The 19,704-nt window shown below is 38.8% G+C and overlaps 3 protein-coding genes across 8 annotated transcripts in view; 1 reads left to right on the top strand and 2 right to left on the bottom strand.

Annotated features, from left to right (window-relative positions):
* Window positions 1-12,931, top strand: part of LOC108561546 (titin-like) — a 70,475-nt gene extending 57,544 nt beyond the window's left edge. For 5 of the 6 annotated variants that reach the window (XM_017919531.1, XM_017919532.1, XM_017919533.1 and 2 more), the window contains 6 exons: window positions 6-8,228; window positions 8,299-9,579; window positions 9,703-11,382; window positions 11,604-11,903; window positions 11,965-12,270; window positions 12,337-12,931. In XM_017919531.1, the coding sequence (XP_017775020.1) occupies window positions 6-8,228; window positions 8,299-9,579; window positions 9,703-11,382; window positions 11,604-11,903; window positions 11,965-12,270; window positions 12,337-12,530 (11,984 nt within the window). In that variant the 3' untranslated portion in view covers window positions 12,531-12,931. The remainder of the gene's footprint in view (window positions 1-5; window positions 8,229-8,298; window positions 9,580-9,702; window positions 11,383-11,603; window positions 11,904-11,964; window positions 12,271-12,336) is intronic. The other variant, XM_017919537.1, reaches the window with a different exon arrangement.
* A 415-nt stretch (window positions 12,932-13,346) lies between these two features.
* On the bottom strand, window positions 13,347-15,402 carry LOC108561548 (putative protein tag-52). Its single transcript, XM_017919539.1, has 2 exons — window positions 14,518-15,402; window positions 13,347-14,461 (listed from the first exon to the last, which is right to left on the bottom strand). The coding sequence occupies exons 1-2, from the start codon at window positions 15,197-15,199 to the stop codon at window positions 13,554-13,556; spliced, it is 1,590 nt and encodes a 529-aa protein (XP_017775028.1). The 5' UTR covers window positions 15,200-15,402; the 3' UTR covers window positions 13,347-13,553.
* A 308-nt stretch (window positions 15,403-15,710) lies between these two features.
* On the bottom strand, window positions 15,711-17,066 carry LOC108561550 (uncharacterized protein F13E9.13, mitochondrial). Its single transcript, XM_017919542.1, has 5 exons — window positions 16,896-17,066; window positions 16,526-16,608; window positions 16,333-16,470; window positions 16,078-16,277; window positions 15,711-16,029 (listed from the first exon to the last, which is right to left on the bottom strand). Exons 1-5 carry the CDS (start codon window positions 16,972-16,974, stop codon window positions 15,717-15,719), a joined length of 813 nt encoding a protein of 270 aa, XP_017775031.1. The 5' UTR covers window positions 16,975-17,066; the 3' UTR covers window positions 15,711-15,716.
* Between the last annotated feature and the right edge of the window lie 2,638 nt (window positions 17,067-19,704).

Below are 19,704 nucleotides of genomic sequence, written 5' to 3' on the forward strand. Positions count from 1 at the left end.
TACAGGTGAAGTTAAACCAGACGAAATTGTCTTTGATAAGGCAACTTCTTCTGTGACAGATATAAAAGAGCATGTATCTGTGACAGTGGTTGAGTCGCAAAAGAACGAGGACAAAATCGAAGAAGAGGAGGTGATTGCAAAGGCCGTCGAAGTCGTCGAACCGGAACTCGAAGTGGTTGAGAAGAAAAAGAAGAAGGTGAAGAAACCCAAGGAAGTGCATCCCGTCGAAGAGGATGCGCCTATAATTGAAGAAGTCACCGAGGAAGAAATCGTTGAAGAAAAGAAGAAGATCAAGAAGCATAAACCGATCGAGGAAGATGATAAACCGATCATCGAAGAAGTTGAAGATGAAAAACCGATTATCGAAGAAGTCATCGAAGAGAAACCCATTGAGATCGAAGAGGAGATCATTGAAACCATCGAGAAGAGAAAGAAAAAGATCAAGAAACCCAAAGAGGAGAAACCAGTGATCGAAGAAGTCGTCGATGAGAAACCGGAAGAAATCGAGGAGGAAACTATTGAGACCATCGAAAAGAAGAAGAGAAAGATCAAGAAACCCAAGGATGTTAAACCGATTGAAGAAGTTCCAGTTGAGGATGAGAAACCAAAGGAGGTTGAGAAACCGAAGAAATCCAAGTTGCAGAAACTTGAGCCCCTCAAAATTGACCGTAAGGAAATTAAGCCACAAAAATTGATCATAACGAAGCCGGAAGATAGCCCGCTCAACTTCGCAGAGATTAAGCTGAAGAAACCGAAGATTCCGCAAAGGAAAGATATCAAGGAGAAAAAGGTGCCCAAGTTCTTGCTGAAAAGTAGGATGACTCTGGTCACTTTCCCTCCCATCACGGAATCTCAACAGAAACCCAAGTACTCCCAACTCGAGCCGGTCTATAAAGATAACGGTGTTCTGTCTCGCAACGTAAAAGACGCCGAAAAGGTAATGAAAACAAAACGTAGGAAACTGAAGGACGTTGATAAGAGTCTCGAGGATCTGGAAAAATTGGATCTGGAATTTGAAGAATTGCACAAGAAGGAACTTGAGAAAGTGGATAAGGAACTATACCAGAAACCGAAGAAGGAGAAGCCCAAAGAACCTGAAGTCGAAGAACCTAAGAAACTTAAGATTGGTAAAGGAAAGGTACCTCAAGAGGAGTTCACTCCAGAGGAAATTAAACTGAAGAAGGTTCCTCACAAGGAAAAATTAGAACCTGAAGAAGTGGAAAAGAAACCGATTAAGAAGGACGTCCTGAAACCTGAGGTTAAGGAGATCAAGGACGAAGAAGAACCAACACGTCTTAAGTTTGAACCGTTTGACATCGACAGGGAATCACCTGAAAGAGAAGTGTATGAGAAACCGGAATTCGAGAAACCTGAAGAAGAAAAACCAAAGGAAGAAAAAGTTAAGAAACCAAAGACCAAGAAGGTGAAACCGGAACCAGAGGTAGAACAAATCGAATTGATCAAGGGTAAACCAAAACCGAAGGAAGAAGAGGAAACACCTGAGCTTAAGTTGAAATACAAGCAAAAGGAATTACTACCGGAGGAACCAGAAGAAATTAAACTGAAACCATTCAAGAAACCTAAACCCGACGAAGAAGAAAAACCAAAGGAGATAGACGTTGGTAAACCTGAAGGTATTGAATTCAAACGTGACGAAGAACCGATTAAAAAGAAGGTGATTAAGATCAGGAGGAAAACTAAGGGAAAAGTAGGTAAACCTGCAGAACACGAGGACATCGAAGGAGAAGATGAAATTTCCGAAGACGTTACATTCGAGGAAGCCGTAGAAGAACTACCGGTTGAGGAAATTCCCGAGGACGAAGAGATATTCGAAGATGCCAATGAACTGATTGAAGAAGATGTGACCGTAGTCAAGAAAACAAGAAAAATTAGAAGACCTAAAATTAAAGAACCAGAAAAACCTGAATTGGTCGAAGAAGAGCAACCCGAAGAAGAAACCGTGCAAATCGATGAAGTTGTAGAGAAAATTGAAAAAATCAAAAAGAAGAAACCCAAAGTGCAAGAGAAGGAAGAGAAACCAGAAGAACCAGAGAAGGTCGAAGAAAAACCAGAGAAACTGACGCCCATTAAGGTGGACAGGAAAGAAGTAAAACCACAAAAAATGGTGATAACTAAACCTGAAGACGCCCCAGTTAACCTCGCGGAGATTAAACTGAAGAAACCAAAGATTCCTCAGCAGAAGGAAAGGCGCGGGTCGAAACTTCCTAAATTCCTACTGAAGAGCAGAATTCGTTTCGTTGATTTCCCACCGCTCTCAGAACTCTTGAAGCAGCCGGAGATATCTAAACTTGCTCCAGTCGTTAAAGACAACGGAGTATTGTCGCGCAATGTCGCTGATGCCGAGAAAGTTATCAAGACGAAGAGAAGGAAAATGAAGGACATCGACAAGAGTATCGAAGATCTGGAGAAATTGGACTTGGAGCTCGATGAAATTAAGAAAACGGAACTGGAGAAGGTCGACGATGAATACAAAAAACTAAAACCACAGAAGAAGGTCAAGGAAGAGGAAACACCGGAGTTGAAGCCACTGAAAATAGGCAAGGGCAAGATTCCCGAGGAAAAGAGCGAAATTGAAGATATCAAGCTGAAGAAGATTCCTGAGAAACCAAAGGAAACTGTTGAAACGGTAGAGAAGAAAAAGAAAGAGCCTAAGGAGGAAACCAAAGAAAAGCTTAAGGATATTCCTAAGGAAGTACCTAAATTAGAGCCGTTCAAACCTTATGATGTCGAAAGGGAATCTCCAGAAAGGGAAGTATTCGAACCAGAGATGCCCGAAAAGATTGAACCCGAAAAACCAGAAGGCAAACCCGAGAAATACAAACGTTCCAAGAAAACTAAACCTGAACCGGAGACTGTGGAAATTCCTCTTGTGAAGGGTGTACCGAAACCCAAGGAACCGGAAGAAGAACCCGAAGTTAAATTCCGTATTAAACAGAAGGAGCTTCCAGAACCGCAACCTGAAGAAATAAAATTGAAACCTTTTAAGAAACCATCTGAAAAAGAAGAAAAACCGGAAGTTGAGAAAGAGGAGGAAGTACTTGTGCCTCAGAAACAAAAGATCGAAGAGGAAGAAATTGTTACTGTGGTAAAGACCAAGAAGAAGATCAAACATAAGAAACCTAAGGACTCCAAAGAAGAAGAAGAACAGGAAGAGCAACCCGAAGAGGAGGTTATCACCGAAGAAGTTTCTTACTTGAAAAAACCAGAGGTGGAAGAACCAGAAGCTCCGAACAAATCCGAGGTTGTAGATAAGACGGAAAAGATTATCGAAGAAGAAGTTGTTACCATCGAGAAAATAAAAAGAAGGAAACCGAAGAAACATGCACCAGAGGAAGAAAAGCCTGAAATCGTAGAGGAGGAAATTAAGAAACCCCAAGTTCAGGAAGAGATTATCGAAGAAATTATTACGGAGAAAATTAAAAAGAAGAAGGTTAAGAAACCGGAGAAGGAAGATAAACCAGAAACGGTAGAACTGAAACCGATCAAGATAGTGCGCAAAGAACAGAAGCCGCAAAAGTTAATAATCACGAAACCGGAAGATGCTCCGATTAATTTCGCTGAAATTAAATTAAAGAAACCAAAGGCACAAGAAAAGAAGGAAATCAAACAAGCAAAGATTCCCAAGTTCATGCTGAAGAGCAGAATCAATTACATCAAATTCCCACCTCTATCTGAAATTCTACAGGAACCAAATATTTCTCAACTGGAACCGGTTGTAAAGGATAACGGCATTCTATCTCGAAACGTCGCGGACGCTGAAAAGGTACTGAAAACAAAACGCAGAAAGTTGAAGGACATCGATCATGTCATGGAAGAACTGGAAAAGGTTGATCTGGAATTTGACGAAACAAAGAAAACCGAACTTGAAAAGGTTGACGATGCGTACAAAATGAAACCAGCACCTAAAAAGCCCAAAGAAGAAAAACCAGAAGAACTTAAGCCGCTGAAGATCGGCAAGGGTAAGGTACCGCAAGTCGAGGAAGTTGTGGAAGATATTAAATTAAAGAAGGTGCCTCAGAAACCTAAAGAAGAAGTCGAGGAGGTCAAGAAAACGGTTATTAAAAAGAAAACCGAAGAGCCTATTGTAGAAATTAAAGAAGAACCAAAGGAACCTAAAGTTGAGCCTTTCGAACCCTTCGATATCGACAGGGAATCTCCAGATAGAGAAGTTCTTGATTTACCAGAGATGCCTGAGAAAGAAGTAGTCCAAGAGGAGAAACCTAAACCGAAACCAAAGAAGACTAAGAAACCAAAACCAGAACCTGAAGTCATTGAAATTCCTTTGGAAAAGGGCGTTCCTAAGCCTGTAGGAGAAAAGGAAGAACCTGAAGTTAAGTTTAGAATTCCGCAAAAGGATAAAGAACCAGAAGAACCCGAACAAATCACATTGAAACCATTCAAGAAACCTAAAGAGGAACCAGAAAAACCAGAGGAACCTGAAGAGACTATTGTCTTCAAACCAAAAGAGGAGAAGATTATCGAGGAAGTTGAAACCATCAGGACTGTTAAGCGCAAGAAGAAACCAAGGCAAAAGAAAACTCATGAAGATGTTGAGGATGAAGTTCAAGTAGAGGAGGAAGAATTTGAGGAGGTCAAGGTGGAAGAGGTGATTCCTGAAAAGCCGAAGAAAACTGAGGTTATCGAACAACTTAAACCGATCAAAATTATTCGCAAGGAAATCAAACCACAGAAATTGATCATAACCAAACCCGAAGATGCACCCATCAACTTCGCTGAAATTAAGTTGAAGAAACCGAAAGCACAAGAGAAGAAGGAAATCAAGAGCGCCCAAATACCCAAATTCTTGCTTAAGAGTCGCATAAACTACGTCGACTTCCCACCATTATCCGAATCAGAAAGGAAACCAGTGATTTCAGAAATGGAACCGATAACCAAAGAAAATGGAATACTCTCCAGAAACATGAAAGAGGCTGAAAAATTGCCAAAGACCAAACGACGCAAGTTGAAGGATATCGAAAAAGATGTAGAAGATTTGGAGAAGTTCGATTTGGAAATGGAGGAGCTTAAGAAGAAGGAATTGGAAAAGGTTGACGATCTCTACAAACAAAAGAAGGAGCCCAAGAAACCAAAGGAAGAAGTTCCCGAAGAAGTGAAGCCGTTGAAGATTGGCAAAGGAAAGGTTCCCGAAAAAGAGGAGATTGTAGAAGAACCTATCAAGCTTAAGAAAATACCAGAGAAACCTGTAGAAGAGAAAGTTGAGGAAATTAAGAAACCCAAGAAGGAGGAACCAGAGGAAAAACCGAAGAAGGAAAAGAAAGAACGGGAATGGCCGGAAACTAAACCGTTCGAGCCGTACGATATTGAACGGGAAGAACCGGAAATTGAAGAATTAGATATTCCAAAAATGGAAGAACCTAAATCAAAACCGATCGAAGAACCCAAAGTCAAACCTAAAAAGACTAAGAAACCTAAGCCCGAACCGGAAATCATCGAAATTCCTTTGGAAAAGGGAGTACCAAAACCGCAAGAGGAACAGGAAGAACCCGAAGTTAAATTCAGAATTCCTAAGAGAGATAAACCAGAAGAACCAGTCGAAGAAATTAAACTTAAACCATTCAAGAAACCAGAAGAACCCAAGGAGGAGGTTGTCGAGGAAATAACTATAACGAAGAAATTGGAAAAACCTGTCGTTGAAAAGGTGGAAGAAACCGAGGAAACACAAATTACGATTAAAAAGAAGAAAACAAAAAAACCGGTCAAGGTAGAGGTTGAAGAAACTATCATGAAAGAAGAACCTGTCGAAGAACAACCGATCATCGAAGAAGCCGTTGAAGAGGAGGTACCCAAAGAGGAACCACAACCAGAACCCTCAGTGATCATCGAGGAAGTAATTGAAGAAGAAAAACCGAAACCAGTCGAAAAAGTAATCGAAGAAGTAACAGAAGAAGTTACCATTACGAAAAAGAAACACAAGAAACCTGTTCCGGAAGATGTCGTTGAAGAGATTGTTCTGAAACCTAAGGAAACGGAAGAGATTACAGAGGAGATCATTATTAAGAAAAAGAAATCTAAAAAACAGAAACCCGAAGAGGTGGTAGAAGAAATCACCATCAAGAAGGAAGAGATTGTAGAAGAACCGACGGAGGAAATAGTGATCATGAAACCCATCAAACCGGAGCCGAAGGTTGATGAACCAACTGAAGAAATTACGATAAAGAAGATCGAAACAGTCGAAGAACCATCTGAAGAAATTGTAATAAAGAAAAAGAAACCAAAGAAACCAGTTGTGGAGGAAGTTGCAGAGGAAATTACAATCAAAAAACCTGTCGTCGAAGAGACAGAAGAAATCTCCGAAGAAATAGTTATAAAGAAAAAGAAACCAAAGAAGCCCGTCGAGGAAGAAGTTGCGGAAGAAATTACTATTAAGAAACCGGTTATTGAAGAAACTGAAGAGATTTCCGAGGAAATTGTCATCAAAAAGAAGAAACCAAAGAAGCCCGTCGTCGAGGAGGTTTCCGAAGAAATTACAATTAAGAAACCGGTGGAGGAAGTGGTGGAAACCGAAGATATTTCTGAGGAAGTTATCATCAAGAAGAAGAAACCAAAGAAGCCAGTGGAAGAAGAAGTTTCAGAGGAGATAACAATTCAGAAACCAGTGGAGAAGGAAGAAGTTTCTGAAGAAATAGTCATCAAAAAGAAGAAACCAAAGAAGCCTGTGGAAGAAGAGGTTGCCGAAGAATTGACTATTAAGAAACCGGTAGTGGAAGAAAAGGAAGAGATTACGGAGGAAATCGTGATCAAGAAGAAGAAACCAAAGAAGCCTGTCGAAGAAGAAGTTGCCGAAGAGTTAACCATCAAGAAACCTGTGGTGGAGCAGAAGGAAGAGGTTTCAGAAGAAATTGTCATCAAGAAGAAAAAACCGAAGAAACCCGTTGAAGAAGAAGTTGCCGAAGAGTTGACTATTAAGAAACCTGTAGTAGAAGAGAAGGAAGAAGTATCCGAAGAGATTGTCATCAAGAAAAAGAAACCAGAAAAGCCGGTTGTAGAAGAGGTTTCCGAAGAGATAACCATCAAAAAGCCAGAGGTCGAGAAACCCGAGGAAGTATCCGAAGAAATTGTAATCAAAAAGAAGAAACCAAAGAAACCCACCAAGGAAGAAGTTTCCGAGGAAATTACAATTAAGAAACTGGAGGTGCAAGAACCAGAAGAAATTTCGGAGGAAGTTGTTATCAAGAAAAAGAAGCCAAAGAAACCAATTGAAGAGGAAGTCTCTGAAGAAATTACAATTAAGAAACCAGTTGTGGAACAGAAGGAAGAGATTACCGAGGAAATTGTAATTAAGAAAAAGAAACCTAAGAAGCCTGTGACCGAAGAATACGCAGAAGAAATTACGATTAAAAAATTGCAGCCTCAAGAACCTGTAGAGGAAGAGGAAGAAGTAATTGACTTTACCATTAAAAAATCCAAACCAAAGAAACCGGTAGTGGAAACGGAAGATGTTGCAGAGGAATTTACGATCAAAAAGAAACCTAAGCAAGCGCCGGAACCGGAGGAAGCCAGTGAAGAAGTCAAGATCAAGCGAAAGAAGCCAAGAAAACCGGTGGTGGAAGAAGCTGCCGACGAAGTTACCATCAAGAAGGTCGTCCAAATTGAAGACGAAATTCAAGAATTCACAATCACCAAAAAGCCACCGCCATTCAAACCAGCTTTGGAAGAGCATTCGCAAGAGGTGACCATCAGAAAGTTGAGGCCAGTCAAGAAGCGCGTTGAAATTCCAGAGTACACTGACATCGAAAATGTCACGTTCAGACCAAAGAGAACGAAGACCAAGGAGGACGTGGAGCAAGAGTTCAAGATTCAATTGGACTCTTACGCTGAAGAAGAAATATCCATGTCCGGAAAGGTTAAATTGAAACATAAACCTAAACCGCTTACTTATTCAGAAGAAGCTGGCCAAGAAACAATTAAGATCAGGAAAGAAGTTGAGGACGATGGTCCACTGATCGAAGAGATTATCGACGATGGAAGCGATGCAGAAGAGTTGCCATACGACGAAGAAGATTTCGAGGAAAGTTTCCACGTTCCATTGCGCAGAAGGATAAAGCCAAGGTATTCCATTCAAGAGGAAGATGAAATTTCCATTGACCTGAGCTTAGGTAAGAGCAAACCAAAGGGCGTTGACTACGGAGAAGGATCCTTGACATTGAGGTCAAAGAGGAAACAGTCTCAGCCATCGTTTGACGAAGGTAAGTTATTGATATTTTTTTCTTTTATATATGAATTCCATTGTTTACTAATATGATATTATTTTTTTAGAAGAGGCTTCTTTGAGTATCACAAGGAAGACAGAGGTTTACAGGGAAGAGGAAGACATCATTGAAGTCAACGAGGGTGATATACTGTACTCTCTCAGCAGTTACATCGCCGAGGCTGATCAAGCAATTGATTTAGTCGAAGGCGAGAAGGTTTACGTTTTGGACACCGATAACACCGACTGGTGGTACGTGAAGAAACACCTGACCGCTGAGAAGGGTTGGGTACCAGCACAAAATCTTATGGACGAAGCTTCGTACAATCTGTACGTGCAGAAGAAACTGCACGAAAGAATTGACAGACTTCCAGTGTTTGAAAGACCTAAGCCCAAGGAGAAATCCTCGGCGCCAAGATTCATTCAGAAACTGGAACCACAACACACACCAGATGGTTACACAGTCCAATTCGAATGCCAAGTTGAAGGCACCCCAAGACCGCAAATCACTTGGTTCCGTCAGACAGCCATCATCAAACCATCGCAAGACTTCCAAATGTTCTACGATGACGATAACGTGGCCACTCTTATTATCAGCGAGGTATTTCCAGAAGACGCTGGCACTTTCACGTGCGTAGCCAAGAACGCCGCTGGATTTGCATCCAGCACGACCGAATTAATTGTCGAAGCTCCACTCTCCGATCATGGTTCAGATATGACCTGCTTATCCAGAAGAAGCCTTTCGAGGGAATCGTCTTTGGCAGATATCCTCGAAGGTATTCCACCCACTTTTGCCAGGAAACCCAAACCACAATGCGTTGACGAGAACACCGACGTCACCATCGAATGCAGACTGGTAGCTGTGCCAGAGCCGGACATTACCTGGCTCTTCAACGGAAAACCAATAAACAGGAAGAACGTTACCATCGTTAACGATTCTGACATGCACATGTACAGCAGCATTCTGAAGATCAAGAAGGTGGAGAAGGTACAGGAAGGAAAGTACACGATCATAGCTAGAAACAGGGAAGGAGAGTCTTCGGTTCAAGTAACTATTAAGGTGAAGACCGGAGAGAAAGAAGCACCGCAGATCATCGAGAAGCTTAAGAGCGTCAATGTGAGAGAAGGAGATGCCGTGGTGTTGAGTACAAGCATCGTCGGTACTCCAACGCCTAAGATCACCTGGTACAAGAACGGCAAACCACTGACTGAACACAAACCAAAGAAGACTGATGATGAGTACATTCTAACAATAATTCCAACCACCAAAGACGATCAAGCAGAGTACACTGTTAAGGCTGTTAATCCTTTGGGAACAGCCGAAACTACCTGTACACTCACTGTCGAAGGTATTCTTGTGAACAATAAATATACAGCTTCGCTTTTTCTTTATTTCTTAAAAACCCCGCTTTCGCTGAATCTTAACATTTATCTGTTTTTCATTTACTAATAATAATTATTTTTTTGTTTAGAATGTGTTTTACCAAAACCGGAGCCACCCATTTTTGTTGAACGATTCCAAGAACTCGTCGTTCCAGAAAAGGGAACCATTCGTCTGGTTGCCAAGGTTATCGGTAATCCAGTACCTGAAGTTATTTGGCTGAAGAACAATGCACCTCTCAAGAAATCTCCACGCATCAAGATGTCGTACGACGGAGAAAACATCGAATTGGTCATCAAGGATGCCGACTCCGAGAAAGACACAGGAGACTACAAGTGCGTGGCCACCAATCCAATCGGTAAGACTTCGCACGGCGCTAAGGTCACCGTCGATGTGGACGCCAAATTCACGAGGAAGCTGAAGGAATATTACGAGAGCACCGAATACGACACTCTTACACTCGAGTGCGAGACTTCGCACACGATATCCACGAACTGGTATCACAACGAGGTGGAAATCAGCGGAATGGATCACAGGGTCATCATTGAAGAAGGTAAAATCCATAAGTTGGTCATCAAGAACATCACGCACAAGGACATCGGCAGCTATAAATGCACGGTGAAGAACCAAAAGACTGAAACCACTGTTAAGGTGGTCGAAGCTAAGGCTGAATTTATCAGGAGACTGCAAGATCTGGAAGTCACAGAGAAAGAAATAGCCATCCTCGAAGTCGAAATTTCTTCGGATGCTGCTAACGTGATTTGGAAGAAGGAAGGCGAAACAATTGATACAACAACTGAAAGATATACCATCGAGAAACATGGTGGTGTCAGGAAATTACTGATCAGAACCACTTCGATCCACGACGAAGGCGAATACAGTTGCGCATTGGTCGATGAGGAATGCAGCGCCGAAATCACAGTCATCGAATTACCACCGGAGATCATTTCCAGACTGGAAGATCAGACCGTCAATAAGGGCGACAAGGCCGTATTCGAAATAGAATTGACTAAAGGCGACGCTTTGGTCTCGTGGTTTAAGAATGACAGCGAGATTCAGTTCTCAGAGCACATCCAACTTTCCATCGACGGAAAACGACAGAAATTGAAGATTTACAATTCCGAAATCACAGATCAGGCCACCTACTCTTGTCACGTCGGCAAGCAGACATCGAGCGCCACACTGACTGTATACGAACCATCACTTTCGTTCATCAGGAAGCTTCCTGAAATCTCGAAGGTTCCGCTCGGAGAAGATCTGGAATTGATCGTCGAACTCTCGAGGTCAGACGTTGAATTCCACTGGCACTTCAAGGGCGTCAAGATCACTGAGAGCAGCAAGTACACCTTCCGCTCGGAAAGGACAGTGCACAGGTTGATTATCAAACAGTGCACGCGCGAAGAAGAGTACGATTTCAGCTTCGTTGCCGAAGACATAAGCACATCCACTAGAGTGGTAATTGAAGAAAGACCGTCTCCGCCAAGGGGACCTTTGGACATCTCCGGAATGAGCGCCACCTCCTTCACGCTTTCTTGGCAACCATCATTAACGGACGGCGGCTCAGAAATCATCGAATACATCGTCGAAATTCGCGAATCAAAGAAGACCGAATTCAAGAAGATTGGCGGTACCAAGGGCAAAGTGACAGACATCTCCGTCAATTACCTAGAGAAGGACCACGGCTACAATTTCAGAATCACTGCCAGGAATTCGGTAGGTCTCAGCGAACCATATCTTCCACAAGACACGATCATCGCCGGCTCGAGAATAAGTAAGTCGCATTTCTATATTCATCGCTTAAATTCTATAACGCTTTTTCGCATTAGGAATTAACTACCACTTTGCTAAAACCGAAGAGACCTTGTATTGCTTGCTAGGAATCTTTCCGCCAGCTAAAATTAATTATATGAGTAAGTGCTCAATCGCTTTTGCTTCGCATTTTTTTTATGCCGAACGTGTTGGGATGAGTGCTAATGTCTTGAATGTTTGCAGCTCCACCATCACCACCTGAAAATCTGCAAGTTAAGGATACCACCAGCAGAAGCGCTACAATCACATGGGAACCCCCACTAAACAACGGCGGCTCAGAAATCATTGGTTACGTCGTCGAAAAGAAGCTAGAATTCATGCCGCGTTGGGAGAAGGTCATCAGTTTGGAGTCCTTCACCTTGGAATACACCTTGGAGAATTTGAAGGAGAAGAGCGATTACGTATTTAGGGTCTTCGCGGAGAATTCCGTCGGTTTGAGCGTTGCTGCTAATACAGAAGTTGTTCAATTAAGATCACATGCCAGTAAGATATTAAAACTTAAATTGTGTAATTTCTTTATTAATTCTTGTATCGTTTTGTGCAGCCGTACCAACACCACCCACCGCCCCATTGGAGATGAGGACGATAGGACCGAACGCTTTGGTCATCGAATGGGGAGTGCCGGAGAGCGACGGCGGTGCTCCTTTGGAGGGCTACAACATCGCGATCAGGGATATCAAGAAGACGATGTGGATGGAAATCGGCAGGGTTTCCAAGGGCGTCTTAAAATTCACAATCAGAGATTTGCAGGAGGATCACGATTACCTCATCAGGATCTTCGCGAGGAACGAGATCGGTTTGAGCGATCCTCTGGAATCGGACGAACCCTTCAAGGTTCTTCCGGGAACTGGTGAGTTAAACTTAAACCCTCTTCATCAACCATCATCATCGTCTATAATAATGTGTGAACCTGCAGAAGGAGATCAAGAAGACTTCAGGGAAGGCACGGACAGGGAACCGACCTCTTACAGTATTTCGGAACCAACGACTTCGTGGATGAGGGATCACAACATGGACGCGGACATTCGCTCCTACGCACGAGGAACATTGTTGAGAAGAGACGAATACTTCTTCAAGATTTGGTGTTACGCCAAACAACTATTCAAATAGACCTAAACATATTTCATACATATATATATATATAATTTTGTTTTCGACGTTTTATTTTTCATTTTTAAGATGTATATACTTTTTGAGAACTATTAGTTTGAGTAGTCATATTTTTTATAACGACTGAGGCCGAAGAAAACAAACATTCTTCTGGTCTACACCAGAAACGCGTTTTCGCTCGTCGCGGAGGAATCTTCAATATAATCCGTGTTTAAATCCTAAAATTGCGAATTGCGAGACGAACAATGATATATATTAAAGATTCCGTCCAGTGCAGATCGAAACGCGCTTCGGCCCTTACGAGATTTTTACCATAACTTATGTCTTTTATTTATCGATTTAGTAACTGTGATACCGATTGATACGAATCCTAGATTGAACAATGAAGAAAAAAAAAACACTAATACGATATGAATGAACGCACCACTGAGTGCGTAGTTAGTTTACTTTGTTTATATATATATAATGATGTTAATTAATTTTGTTCCCAGTTTTCTTCAATTCTTACGACACTTTAATCACTTACTACTGCTATTATGTTATGTTTAAGCTTGCTTTTATCCTTTTATTCTGAAACTTTGCGTCCATCTGGCATTCGCACACTTTTGCCTAATATTTAGGGAGAAAATATAGGTGCAGCTAACATCTCTGCATGCGGCGAAGGTGTGTCAATGCCTCGAGGACACCTTGTATTTTACATAAAACGAACAAATAAATTAATAATTAAAAAAAAAAACAAACAAATAAATTACTATCCAACAAGTTTTATTACACAAATCTTTCCTAGAACAGTTTACATTATAAGAAATAGTTTCAAACCTTAAATATATTAACAAGAAGTAACGCATTGAAAGAGAAGACAAATAAAATCTTTTTAATTTCCAACGATTGGAACAGAATGCAGATAATAGAAATATATTTCCAAATAAATAATAATAATACATATATAGATTATGCACAGTGTATACAAGTAATAAATATAATACATATAATGTATGTCAATCATAAAATATAATTATAATTTTACTGATCAGACTTAAAGCCAAAGGCACGCTTGATGCCGCTGAAAATGCTGTTCAACCTGAAGCTGAATCCTCGATTAGAGTTTACGTTTTCATTGCCGAAGACGAACACACTTGGATCGACCTCGGGTGTCTCCTTATCCGGCTCATCTACACCCACCACGTCTATCTCTTTACTAAAATGATGGCGAAGAGGAAACAAACTGTCCTTTCTATCCTCGCAATCGGATCCATCCTTGTGAATCGACTTCCTGCAGGACAGCTTTATCGGAAGGCAATTAACACCGTCGCAACTGTCATCGTACCTGATCATCTTTCCGTCTTCCCTTTCCACGTTCTCCTCCGTCCGCCTGCGTTTCCTTATCCTGCTCACGCCGGGACTCACGCCGACGTCCATGTACGGTCTGAGATTGTCCTTGCCGGCAGGTCGTCTCGACGAACTTCCCTTCCTCAGCGTGTTCCTATTCCGGATGCATTTCAGAATAGATGAATTTATAACGTCGATCCACTCGTCCGTGTCTTGGACCTTTTGATGATGAAGCACAACGCTCTCGTCGTGGCAGGTAATCTCGAACATCTTCGTCTTCGTATTCTGCGTCACCTTGCATTTATTCAGCGGATATATCGAATGACACTTGAGCGAATTCGGCATGCACAGATTGGTCTTCCTGATGTGACAGAGCATTATTATATCGCTCATCAACACCAAATACACTTTCTCAGTGTTATTCCTCTTTGGTATAGTTTGCACTAAAATTCCCTCCTTGATTAACTTCCTGCCTGGCTGTATAACCAGCTCTTTACCATTCTTCATGCACCGAAGCAATTCCAACAGTCTTTGTGAGTTTTCCCTTTCCTCCACCAAAGTGTTTATGTGCCTTGCAACAGCTTCCAATTTCTTCAAGGAATCTACAAATAAATTTCCATTATATTAACATTATACACAAATTTAAATTAAATATTACCTTTCAAAATATCATAGTCAGGTTCAGAACAATTGGTGTTATCCAAAACTTGCTTAAGCAGCATGCAGTATCTGGGAATTCTCTGAATCGGTGTTATCAGCAATGATGATAACTTTGATTGCACTTCTGGGCGACTCTCCTGATTCAACAGAAATCCAGTAAACTTTTTATTTGTCTCATATAAATTTTTCAAAGTATCCAAGCAATTCTTGTAGTCGTATGCATAAACTGAGTACATCTTGAAGAATGGTGCAAGTTTGAAGAAAGCTGCTGAAACACTCATCAGATCGTTCTTGAGCTCATTCAAAAGTTCTCCATTCACTTTATATAAGTTATCAATGCTTCCAAAGAGAATTTCGAATTGTTCCTGTCCAATAATACCCTTCGACTGAATGGGCTTCATGAAGAAATTCATTATAATTTCCAGTTGCTTCAAGTAAGCCATTTCACTGCTGAGTATCTCCTGCACTGCCTGGTGTTTCCTCTTCTTTCTTCTGGTTTCGATGTCAGTGGAATTGATCTCGTCCAGTGCTGAGAGGAACTTTTCTTTGCTCTTCGATGTAAGGATATTCCTCTCATTGATAACATTTCTCAACTCTGCACTGAGTGCTAGTTGGGCCTTCGGGGTACACTGCTCTAGAAGGACGTAGCAAGGCCTGATATTCACCACTTCGTCGTTCATTGTTTCTATCTTGTCGTTCTCAACAAACACTAAATGTTCACACAAAACTGAGGGAAGAAGTAAACAAAACCGTTAACACAGCCATTGAAATTTTCAAAACTATTTCAAAGGTACACCAGGTTTACCAACAACGTAATAGTTTATGTAACACACTAAACAATGGCAAAACTAGAAAAAAATTAAAATTATTAAAAATCCAGCGTTTTATTCTTCAAATGAAATTATTACTTTTTCAACAATAAATTAATAGTAACAATACATTACAATATATTTAAATAACTTTTGTTAACACATTAATTACAGCAGTACTTACAAATAAATGTGGCCCATTTATCTGGCTTTAAAATAATCGCTTATTTTATTTGTTTCATTTTGTATTAACAAAGTTATGAATAAATATAATTAACTTGCTTGCACCATCTAGCGCGTTTCTATTGAACTACTCGATAATTGAAATAACGGAAAATTCATTATATAACTTGGACAAAAAATGCATTAAAATTAAACTATATTTCAGTTATTCTTGTTTAATCGAAGACATAAATTCGTTAATCGTCTTTTCGCACAAATCATTGTTCCAGATTCCTCCGATTTTGAAGTGGGAACCAATGATGAAGGCGTCCGCATCCAAGTAGGACTTGTAATTGGATTTGGTAATACCGGAACCGATTATAACCGGTAGTTTAACGTTCTGCTTTAGCCGCTTCAGTTCCTCAACGCTTGCAGCCGCTCCGGTCGCCGTGCCAGTAAGGATAATACCATCGCTGAGGAAGAATTCAGCAGCTCGAGCCGTTTCCTCCAAAGAAACGTCGCTCGTTACTGCGTGCGAACTATAACTCATTGATTAGTCCAGAAACTAACATACTTAAACATTTAACCTGTGTTTCTTCTTGATATCAGTGAATATTTGTATGGATTCGGCTCCGATTTGTTTCCTGAAACGCAGCAAAGTGCCAGCGTTTGCATCTGTAAATCCCTCATCCGCTACATGACTGAAAACGAATCCTTCAGCGCGAATGTAATCAAAGTCCGAGGCTTGAGCCACAGCTAAAGCCTCTTTGTTTCCTCCAGCTAACACCTGCAGGAAATTTATATAAATTAAGAACTAATTTATGTTGCAAGAAACTTTATACCTGCACACCCAAAGGCATATTTACAGCAATTTTCTTAATCTCGGTGCAAATCCGACTCATCATTGCAACAGTTTCAGGCTGAAAGTTCTTAGGTTGAACGTATGGAACATCGTGCATGTTCTCCACTAAAATCGAATCCTAAAATATGTTCTTCTTTATTAGTCATTAACAAGGAATGATTAAAAATACTTACAATATTATTTTTAACGTAGATCTCAGTTTCGTAACAAGCCTTATCAATAATCTGTTGGGTATTCCCAACATATAAAGGAGTTCCTAACATAATTAAAAAAAATACATACAATTTTGCCTGCACTAATTTGCGTAACTTTTAATAAAATTATTTTTCAAAAAGCGCGCGCGCTACAAATTTCGATTTTTAAATAATACGAATTTCTTCTTGTAATTATAGTTAAAACTTTGCAAATTTAATATACTTTTTGGGAAGTGAATAAGTTGCCTATAATAACTGTTACCAGGAAGTATTTTTACAAAGTTGCGATTAGGTATCTTGTGTGATATAGGGGTAAAGTTTATTGGAAATAACCCGAAGATAAACTCACCGGGAAGTGGAAGGACGTGCACCATTCCGATAACGGAGCTCCTCTTCTGCGAAAACAAGGTTTTCAATCTATTGGCCATCCTCTTCCATCAAGATATATTGCGCGTAAGTGTGAAGAGATTAAGTTAGGTTAAGCTCTGGAAATGTATGTATGCAACCATGTTTGATAACAATTGTGTAAAAATTTGAATATGTTTTGATAACAGCAGATTTTTTCAAATTCATATCAATTTCATACAGTGTAAATTTAAATGTATATTCTATTTGTTTCAAAAATTTGAAAACTTTAAGTTTTGTGTTTGAAATATGGAACTGTATTTTTATTATTATTAATTAAGTAATTTAACTTAAGTAAAACTTTTCTTATCTTTGTAAATTGCTCATTATTATAAACATTTTAAATTTATATATTATTCCCAAGTGAAGACTGATACAAAAGCCATAAATTATGTACATTTTTAAAGGAAATATTTATTTTGAAAAAAAAAATAAAATTTCATTAATCCAGTGGTCGGCAAAGTGCGGCTCCAAAGCTCCTTAAGTGCGGTTCTGGCACAAATATCCACGGAGGCGCAACAACATACAAACCTGTCTTACTCAAACTTTCCAAGGAGATGCAAGCAAATTATTCGCATTAATAAATATTTATTAAGTATGAAATTTAGTTTTATTTAGTGTAATAAAAGTTTACTAAACAAGCAGATTTGGCTCTCAATTTTTTTTAAATTGTTGTAATGTTCATATTTGGCTCTTTAGCTAATAAATATGCCGACCACTGCATAATCTATTGAAAGAGTTTATTTATTTCCTAAACAAAATAATCCTATCATTATTATACATTTCCATTTTCCATTAATATAAGTTTTTTGAAATCTTTATCAATCTTCAGTTAGTATTGGTTTTCTTTTCATTTGAACATTCAAGCAACGAATTTTCAATTACTGTTTTTACTAAACCTTCATTTTTAAGTTCCCTCACGAAGATCATCAATTGCAAAAACAGTTTAAATTATATAATAAACAATAACAAGGAATAAATAAAACGAGTTGGATTCAACAGAAGTAATTTTTATTGTTTAAACGTATTTTTTTTTCTTTGTTTCGTTCACTTATGTAATTATTTTTTTTAAATTGCTTTTCTTTTTTTCTTCTCGAAATCAGTTTCATCATTTTCATTACAATTTTTTTTTAGAACTCACAAATAAATCAAAAAAAAAAAAACTAGTGAACATTGCGAAAATGAAATCATAGAAATAAATGTTTGACTCCCATATCTCCTCTTCCACTTTAAACACACACAGAGACAGACAGATACACGCGCACACATCATCAATTTTGTAGTAAAATAGTTCTGTATTTCTATATAATTATAATAATTCATTCTTTTTTTTCATATTTTTTTACATTATAGTTATATTTATATATATATCTTGAATATCTTTAGATCATCAAGATTGTATGTACAAGTTTAGAGATATCGTCGAGAAAATGAAGAAAACACATTTTCGAGGAGAGACACACTATGTACTCACTCGTTCAACTACATTTACATCATCATCATCATTATTATTAGTATTATAGTATCGGTGTATTATTAGTATTATTGTATAACCTAAGTGCATAACCAAGCTCTCCGTTTCTTTTCTTATCGTCGTTTAATCTTCGTACCTTACAAAAATAACATACTATAAATATATTCAATAATTACACAAGTCATCTTAATACACGCACACTAAATCCAAAAATTGACACAGCAAATATTAAATATTCTATAAGAATAACTGTTTATTTCCCTTATTATATATTTATACTTATTTTTTTTTGTTACTTTATTCAGTTCGAATAAGGTTTTCTTCATTAGTTACGTCTATTCCTTTTCTTAGTTAACTTACAGTATATACGTACATCCTCCGAGAACTAAGTGGACTATAGTATGTACATTTATCTAAGGAAGAAGGTGCGAAAACTGAAAACCGAAACGTTTTGGTGTGCGCAGTTGAGAACAAACAAACAAAAAAATAAGTCGTGGGAGGGGGTTTGTTTCCATTCAGTCGTTTTCCTGATCCGAGATTGAAAAATCCAGAAATTTTGTACTGTGAGGTTGTTTCTTATTTTTCTTTTCCTTTTTTGTATAAAACGCGAAAGAATTCTACCGGTTTGCGTTTCAAACAAAGAAAATAATAATATGAGAGAGAGATTGATAAATTAATAATTAAAAAAATAATAACATTTAACATCACAGTAAAAAAAATATGAATCTATGTGTACTATATAAGTGATAATTGTACAAGTAATAAAAAGTATGTACGTTTGTGTGTGTGTGTGTGTCGATTAATAATAGTAATAATAATATTAACAATATTCCTAAACGAGGATACATGCTCACATATGTCTACATTAATTAATTAGTTCATTAATTAATATGTTTAATTAAAAACAAAAATTGTTGCGCTTCGCGTCGCGAAAAAAAAACTATAGTAAATAAAAATGAACAAACGAAATAATCAATTAGAACTAAACGGAAATTAATTAAAAAAGAGATGAGAAAAACGTTAAATATGTACAATTCGTTAACAAACTAAAAACAAAAATACGTAATGCCCTAATGATACGAGAAACAAGTAAACTTACGTGAAAAACAAAAACTTAAGTTAAATTACATTACGTGTGTGTATGTGTATATATATAATTAATTTTTTTGTTGCGCCCCTTTTCACGTTCCACTTGAGATGTGAATGTTCGAAAATATTTCTTCTCTTAAATTATTTAAAAAAGATGTAATTAGTTTTGAAAATACGATTATTTAATTTT

This window comes from Nicrophorus vespilloides, unplaced genomic scaffold (genome assembly GCF_001412225.1).
Source record: "Nicrophorus vespilloides isolate i.1.1-1 unplaced genomic scaffold, Nicve_v1.0, whole genome shotgun sequence".
Lineage (NCBI taxonomy): Eukaryota > Metazoa > Arthropoda > Insecta > Coleoptera > Silphidae > Nicrophorus > Nicrophorus vespilloides.

Bases quoted from the DNA above. Each gene is read 5' to 3' on its own strand.
- LOC108561548 (XM_017919539.1), bottom strand. From the start codon at position 15,199: ATGAACGACGAAGTGGTGAATATCAGGCCTTGCTACGTCCTTCTAGAG. The intron at 14,462-14,517 runs GTAATATTTAAT...ATTTATTTGTAG, and splicing joins TGACTATGATATTTTGAAAG to ATTCCTTGAAGAAATTGGAA.
- LOC108561550 (XM_017919542.1), bottom strand. From the start codon at position 16,974: ATGGCCAATAGATTGAAAACCTTGTTTTCGCAGAAGAGGAGCTCCGTT. The intron at 16,471-16,525 runs GTAAGTATTTTT...AACATATTTTAG, and splicing joins TCTACGTTAAAAATAATATT to GATTCGATTTTAGTGGAGAA. The intron at 16,030-16,077 runs GTTAAATGTTTA...AATGAGTTATAG, and splicing joins GATATCAAGAAGAAACACAG to TTCGCACGCAGTAACGAGCG.